At 39.1% G+C, this 8,225-nt stretch overlaps 1 protein-coding gene across 2 annotated transcripts; it reads left to right on the top strand.

Moving 5' to 3' along the window:
* Positions 1-1,409: 1,409 nt before the first annotated feature.
* LOC104415719 (serine/threonine protein phosphatase 2A 57 kDa regulatory subunit B' theta isoform) lies at positions 1,410-7,691 on the top strand. 2 transcript variants are annotated; one of them, XM_010027059.3, is made up of 3 exons: positions 1,410-1,913; positions 2,020-3,784; positions 7,066-7,691. In XM_010027059.3, exons 2-3 carry the CDS (start codon positions 2,567-2,569, stop codon positions 7,423-7,425), a joined length of 1,578 nt encoding a protein of 525 aa, XP_010025361.2. In that variant the 5' UTR covers positions 1,410-1,913; positions 2,020-2,566; the 3' UTR covers positions 7,426-7,691. The 2 variants fall into 2 exon arrangements, with proteins under 2 accessions (XP_010025361.2, XP_010025360.2); XM_010027058.3 differs by having other exon boundaries at positions 1,410-3,784.
* The last annotated feature ends 534 nt before the right edge of the window (positions 7,692-8,225 follow it).

Genomic DNA, 8,225 nt, shown 5'->3' on the forward strand with positions numbered 1-8,225 from the left:
AGGTTCTGTAATGGATTTATCTTAAACTAATTTTTTAACTATCAAAAACCTCAAATTGATACATTTATAACAAATTTACTCTTTGTTAGTTTCCGTTAAATTAAAATAATACAACGAAAAACCACAAATCGGTTACACATGTGACAAATGGAAAGTAAAACCTTATATTGATACATCTATCAGCTACCGCATATTATCAAATTAAGTAATTTAATGATAAAATTTAACAGAAATTAACGGATGGTAAATTTGTTATAGTGCATTAATTTGGGTAATTAGTTTGGGGCTAATTTATTGCATGTATATTAGTTTGACATTTTTCATCCTTTTGAACAATCTATTATGATGGGAAAGTGGTATTAACCCTTTTTTGTTTTTTTTCAAGGATGATCCTTGATGGCTACATGAGTTTGTCACAAGCTTAACAGTGGAAGTTGCGACCATGTTTTCATTGTGAATACCCTTTGGAAAAGACTCCTTGGGACAAGTATAGTTCATGACACTCCTCAAGAATCCAAATCTTTCACGTGGTGCGGATTTCCTAGTACTAAGGATGTCTTCTCAATCGATTGAGTTGTGGCCCATTTGACAACGAGCTCTCCATGTTTCGATGCGGAATTTACGATTTTCTCACTCCCAATGGTACCATAGATAGATAGAGAGACCTTGTTATGATGACCCTCTTCTTTTTGGTTAATTGGGTTATGTTTTTTTTTGGTACGAATCCATCAATTATGCTTTCCAATTCCTCATTTGACCCTAATCTTTTTTTGTTCTCAACTATTAATGAGTGTCTCGCTAGAACAAAAAATACAATTGATTGTGGCATCGGAGGTAAATTTTTAACTCAAAAAAGGAGGTTGCGTTTTTGAATTTCCACTCATTACGTGTAAACTGTTGTGTGTCAGGACCACCTACACATGGTGTTAATACTTCTACTCATTACGTGTAAATTATTGTGTGTTAAGACTACCTACACATGGTGCAAATATTTCCACTCACTACGTGCAAATTGCCGCGTGTTAGGACTACTTATACAAGACACAAATCAACACAGACATATTGGTGATTGGGGTAGAAATGGTGGAGGCGGCGAGCAAAAACAGTGGTGGAGGCAGAGCTATTAGTTATGTCGTTTTTTCGATAAATTAAGAAAAATAATTAGCTAATAATTATTATGCAATTAAGTCAAAATCTATCCTTTATCAGACCATCACATGTGAACTAAAGCAATAATCGAATTGAGGAAAGGTCACAAGATAAGGACGACCGGAATTGTACCCTCTTCGACGGGCGACATATTTGACCACATCTCCCTCGTGATGATGCAAGAATTTCAAAGTCTCACCTGTCTACACGACTAGATGGAGCCCTGTGTCGGATCAAATCACAAACTCGTGAATTAACAATCAAGTTCTCCTTACCTGACTCGCCTCGAAACTTCAAATTAACACCCCCATGATTTCAGTGGACGGATTACTCCAAAACTTTCCAGCAGAGCTAAGATGAATCAAGGAGTTTGAAAGTTGAAACGGGAAATGTCCAAAAAAAAAATGGCCAAAAGTTTCAGAGTCAACAGCACGTTTGCGAAGACCCCCTGGCGTTAAACAACAGTGGGGATCGATGAGGGGGGGTTTTTCCTTTCTTTTTCGTCCAAATCGCCGGTTTCGCGTTTCTTGACTTGACCGATATTGCTATCTTTTTTCTTTAAGCATTAAAAAGGTTGTCAGATGAATCCGAGAGCGCCATTTGAAAGGCGAGCGGAGTGATTCGTGGCTGCTTCTCCAGGAAAAAGGAAGAAAACCATCACGAGAGAGATAAAAAGGAGAATTTTTTTAGGAAAAACACGCAAGAATTTCTCCAGAAACGCGAACCCAATCGGGGGAAAAGAGCGAAAGTCGAGTTCTTTCTCTGTAAGTACCTCCTCTTGGCAGTTCTTTGCAGTTCTCTCACTCGTTTTTCAATCTGGGTCGTGCTGTCGCTCGTTGGTTTTTCACGGTTTTTGTTCGGGTCGATTAGTGGGTTGCTGTTGCTCGCTCTTGGGGGTTGCCTTTTGGTGGCTGGAACGCGAGGGGGACAGCGAATGTTGGTGAATATGCTCTGGTGCTCTCTCATTCTGAGCCAAGATCAGAGAACAAAATGAGGGTTTTCTAGAGCTGAGCATCGGAAGGTCGTTCCATGTCCTTCGATTGGAGCGGCTATTGCATTCTCATTGGGTTTTAAGAATAGGGTCGGAAGAAGTTTGGGATTTTAGGTGCTTCGAGTTCGGAGGGAGGACAGATGATGGTGAAATTCAGCATCAGGGCATGGACTTGAAGAAGGGTTTTTTATGGTCTTCTTCTTCCTCTTCTTCTGCTGATGGAGATTATTCGTAGCTGTTGCACAGTATGATCTGCGTCCTTTTTCTTGTTCGAATTGGTAGCTGAATCTTTGTGTTTGTTGCTTAAGTGGGTGTGTAATATGTTGTGGGGGAATCTGATTTGCTAAGGAGGGGCTTTGCCATCTCTTGGGAACTGATATCGCTTTTCTCCGGGGAAGAGGCTACGCCTAGTGCATTGTATGAATAATGTTCAAACAGTTTCTAAGCAAGCTTCCACGTAAATCGTCAAAATCAGCTGACAGTCGTGATAATGGTGGAGGGTCTAATCCATATGCCAATGCTTCGATCAATTCGAGAAGTGGTGAGCTAGGAAGTGCTAAGTCTGGGGCTCTGAACCCGACGTCAAGCTCTGCTCCTAACCATGTTTCAGATAAGGGGTCTAATCATGGCAACAAGACTTCACGGAACTCAAATGTCCAACTTAATGGGTATATGGTGTCTTCTGCTTATGAAGCATTGCCTGGATTTAAAGATGTATCGAGTTCTGAGAAGCAGCACTTATTAATAAGGAAGCTGAATCTGAGTTGCGTTATATTTGATTTCACTGACCCAACAAAGAACCTTAGGGAGAAGGAAATCAAGCGGCAGACGCTATTAGAGCTGGTAGACTATGTAACTTCTGTTAATGCGAAGTTCACTGAAACAGTAATGCAGGAAGCCACAAAGATGGTATCCATCAACTTATTTAGGGCACTAACTCCTCAACCACGTGAGAACAAAGCCACCGAAGCCTTTGATCTGGAGGAAGAGGAACCTTTGATGGATCCTGCATGGCCCCACTTGCAGCTTGTTTACGAGTTCTTCTTCAGGTTTGTTGCATCATCAGAGACGGACGCTAAATTGGCCAAAAGATACATTGATCACTCTTTCATCCTCAAATTGTTAGACCTGTTTGACTCAGAAGATCCCAGAGAAAGGGAATACTTAAAAACTATTTTGCACCGTATCTACGGGAAATTTATGGTTCATCGCCCATTCATTAGGAAAGTCATCAACAACATATTTTACCGGTTTATTTTCGAGACTGAGAAGCATAATGGCATTGCCGAACTTCTAGAGATTCTCGGTAGCATTATAAATGGGTTTGCTCTGCCACTGAAAGAAGAACATAAACTTTTTCTTGTGAGAGCACTGATTCCCCTGCATAAGCCAAAGTGCTTGGCTATGTATCATCAACAGTTATCCTACTGCATTACTCAGTTTGTGGAGAAGGATAGCAAACTTGCTGATACCGTCATCAGGGGTCTTCTTAAGTACTGGCCGGTTACAAATAGTTCAAAAGAAGTGATGTTCTTAAGTGAGTTGGAGGAAGTTTTAGAAGCAACTCAGCCACCAGAGTTTCAACGATGCATGGTGCCCTTGTTTCGACAAATTGCTCGATGCCTGAGCAGTTCACATTTTCAGGTGTGTGCCCTTGCAATCCGGGAGATAGTGGTTTGTCCTATAATATCATTGTGCTTTACAATATGGCATGCGGTTGTGAAAAGTATGTGCTTTACAATATGGCATGCGGCTGTGATGTGCTTTACAATATGGCATGCGGCTGTGAAAACTATCGGTACTTAACATCTACTGATTTTTGAGGTATGCTTTTTAGACCTTTATGGAGGCAGCTATGTTCCAAGAACGAAAGTTGCACTCAACATTGAATTTGTTTTCTTTTTGTCCATCCCTTTGCTTTGCATTGTTTGCTTCAAGTCAATTAGGATCCATGTCTTTCATGTTCATTGTCGTTCTTGATGTAAGGTCGATTTGCCCCACCTCCAGCAACCCCAGGATAAAAGAAGGAGAATGGTTAACAATCATGTGCTACTATTCTGTTGTGTTATGCACTGATTGCTTGCCAGTGTATATTTACTGAAGCAGTCAGAGCAGGATGTAGCACATGGTGTTCTTTATCATAATTTAGGGAAAGAGAGAAGATTTAGGCGTTAGAATTGGCATACTATAGTTGGAATATGTTCCAGTAGTCTCCATCAAGCTACACACTTTGGCAATTATGATTCCTGTTGGTAAGTTTGTCTTCTAATGTCCTTTTTGCATTGGGTAGCTGTTTTATTTAGAGCAACTTTTAGTTTTGATTCTTGATAGTTCACTTCCCTTGTAGTCGATATAGACGCTGGTTATTATTTGAGTGGATTTGGTACTTATTTTTGGCCTATCAGGGCTAAAGAACAGTTGACTGTAGAGTCATCCAAGCGCATTCTTTTGATTCATCATCCGATGAACTTGAATGAGTAAGGTTAAACTAAAGTAGTTTCATCTCGATGTCCAATCTGGTGATACTCTTTGACTCAGATGGTACTCTGTTCTTTTACGATTTAGTTGGGTTTACATTTTCCATGTCATGAGTTTAGGAATCTGCAGGTTTGACTTCGAGTTTATCTATCAGGTTATTTACTCAAAGATCTGTGTCAGGTAGATAGTTGCCAGAGGTTTTGTTATGTTTCTTGTCTTTTGGTCGTATTTTTTTATAAAAGAATTAAACCACCAGAAAAACCGAAGCGCACAGGCTAGCCAGATAATTCTATGAGGTCAATTTTTTGGTACATAGACATACTGGTTCTAAGAGGCATTGCCAATGGGAAGCAGATCTGGACACAAATATGAAGGGATAGAAGTCTATGGTGCAGGTTCTTTTAAGCAACCTGTCATCTGTACTTTAAGTTTGCAAAGTCATGACTCTTCATCTCATCCTTAAAACTCCAACCCCCTTCTCCCTCCCCCTCCTCTCCCCTCTCTCTCTCTCTCTCTCTCTCTCTCTCTCTCTCTCTCTCTTGTTTCTAGCCTCCCACTTTTGCATGGCTAAAGTAGATCTCTTCATTCCAGAAGCCTGGCTTCTTCTTTATGGATGCACTTTCATACTCGAGGCTTATTGATCTGCTGAGATTACGTTTTTATTTTTATTTTTAAGCTCTAGGAAAATAAGGACAAGAATGTTCTCCGTTGAGTATTGTCTGCAATTGAGAAAGCACAAGTAACAAGTATGTGAATTGAGTTTTATGGATTGAATACTTAAACATTTGGCCATTGCTGGGGCTTGCTTTTTAGCTCTTCGATTCCTCAAAGAGAACCCAACTACAATCCTATTTCATAGTTATTAAAAAATGATTTCAGTATGCTTTTGGTATAGTTTTGCGCATGCTTGCTAGAAGAAGCGGTCAATAATTTTAAGTCCAATTCAATGGTTGTTGATGATCTAACCTTAGAATAAATATTTATGGGATGTTACTCATGCCCTGCTCGATGTCTAGTTGTTTAGTTACTAAAGATGTGTGTTCATATCTGTTCTGTGTTTGTTTGAGCTAGAAACCATTTTGATGACTTCTACATTGCGAGCGTTTAATGGTATATGAATGGGAAGTATTATTTTTAGGCACTAGCTATTAGGGGTTTCATTTTGATATATTGCCAGAGGATGCTGGTCCGGCAATTCACTGTAGTGCTATGTATTTTTTTTTCCCACAAATATATGATTAATTTCATGGAGCCTCTAAATTCAATTTCTCATGGCAAAGGGGTAGTGAATTGTTTTACCATGGTCTGTTTTCTGCCAAAGACAATTTCATTTTCTTTGGGTCACGTTCTCTGATAATTTAATTGTGGAACTCATCATATCTCACAAGGTCATTGAGCATGAATATTTTTAACTGGCAAATTCCTCCTTGTGGCAATTCTAATAGATGTGGGTTCATTCTTTTGATCTGTTGATTTCTTTTTTATTTTCCTTTACTTAAGTAGTGTTATGGATATATTTTGTCCCTTTCTCCAATTCCTTCTTTCTCCCCTTGCATCAATATCGAAGTTTTCTTTACTTTATCTTTGGTGGAGAGCTTGTTTTAAGGTGCGTTTGTTTTGGAGAAAACTTCTGATAAAGGGAAATGCTTTCCAGAAAATTATTTTCCAGGAAAATGTTTTCCTCCTTTCAAGTTAAGGAATTCATTTTCCTAATTTTAAGCATGCACATTTTCTTGATTGTAATAGTTTTCTGTTGACTGTTCATTTTTAGCAAACCAAACGAGTGAAAGTTGAGAAAACTAGATTTGCGGAAAATTCTTTCACTCAAACAAACAGAGCTTAGATTAAATTTGAATACGCTATTTCTTGTTTTTGATTGCCAGAAAGAAAAGTGCTGTTTGATGAAAATTGGCCTTTGGAGCTTAGTGGGAATTTTGTCACTGGTAATACCTATTTAATTGTGATCTAATAATGCCGTCTATCTCTGAGTGGTGTAACTATTATATCTGATTAAATTCTACGCTGTTAGTATGCACATACATACATACATACATACATACATACATACTTAATGATGTCCTTCATATGTAGCTCTTTGGTTTTCAATTGAAAGAAAATGTCATTGTCATTCAGTTATTCCAGAACATGAAACTTAGGCATTCTTTGACATGTTTCTACTGATAGAGAGGCTTAATTTTTGGACCAGCACTTGTAAATCAATTTTTGGCCGAAGCTGAAATTGCTGGAACTCAATTTGTTATTGCTTCGTCCATTGTTCTTTTACTTTTTTTTTAATAGCATTGGATAATGCTTAATGCTGATAATTTGCCGGAGCTGCTGTGCACTTCTGCAGTAGTATGGCTATTTTCCATATCTAAATCATATCTTGGGCCTGGTCTGGCTTCACAACGGTTATTCTCATTTTGCATACCTGTTTTCAATTGTAGGTGGCTGAACGAGCACTGTTTTTCTGGAACAATGACCACATCGAGAATCTAATCAAGCAAAATCGCAGTGTAATATTGCCAATGATCTTCCCTGCCCTTGAGAAAAATGCCAGGAACCACTGGAACCAGGCTGTTCAAAGCTTGACCCTGAATGTCCGTAAATTGTTTTATGATCTTGACCCCGAACTGTTCAAAGAATGCCTGACCAAGTTCCAGGAGGACGAGGCAAAGGAAGAAGATGTCCAAGTGAGACGCGAGACCACATGGAAACGCTTGGAAGAACTCGCTGCGAAGAAAGCCACGAGCAACGAGGCAGTGCTTGTTGTCGCGAAAACATTGTCTCGAATGGCTTCAGGTTAGCAAGAACAAACACTTATCTCTCTGCTGTTGGTTCTAGCGGCTTCGTTTATTTTGGCTAGTGGGGTTCACTGTAGGATTCGGAAATTGGTTGATGTTCATGGAATGCCACTGTATACTATCTTCATTGGAGGGAGTATTCTGTAATGTAGCGAAGGATGATGACTTGACATTGGTCGAAGGCCAAAAACATTTACTGTAATCGATCCGCCCTGCTTTTTTGTTTCCCCTATATTCTGCACGAGCTTTTTGCTTACGGTTTCAGATCATTCCCTTGATCAATTTTTGTACTTTGAAGGCATGAAAGCCTCTGTCTCTCTGTCTCTCTGTTTCTTTGATGAAATTGCTTCTACCATATGAATTTGAGTCAAAACAATGTCCGTGTCTCATCGTATCACCTCGCTAACAAAAAGAAAATTTATTAGCTTAGTGTCATACACAGAATCAACTTGCCCAAAAGAGAAGTGAAATTTGTGTCAACTTTTATGATACCTTCCTTCATCTTCAGTTTTGGCTCCATTTTTGGCTCATCCGTTGGTCAGCAGTTTCAGATTTTTGCCATTAAAACCTTGATAGCTACTTTTTAAGTATCGAAGCTATTGGTTTAGGGTGATTTTACAATTAAGAAAAAAACTCTTAAACAAAAGTTAAAGACGATAAAAAAGAGAAAACATCGAACATCTCTACTTGGTTTTCGCCATCGATCGATTTCGGGTACAACTAAACGTACTACTGCGATGTTCCAAATGCCACCCTGGCCAGGCAGAGCAAGTTCATAACATTAAACAGAAGTATAATGCACG

This window comes from Eucalyptus grandis, chromosome 8 (genome assembly GCF_016545825.1).
Source record: "Eucalyptus grandis isolate ANBG69807.140 chromosome 8, ASM1654582v1, whole genome shotgun sequence".
Classification (NCBI taxonomy): domain Eukaryota; kingdom Viridiplantae; phylum Streptophyta; class Magnoliopsida; order Myrtales; family Myrtaceae; genus Eucalyptus; species Eucalyptus grandis.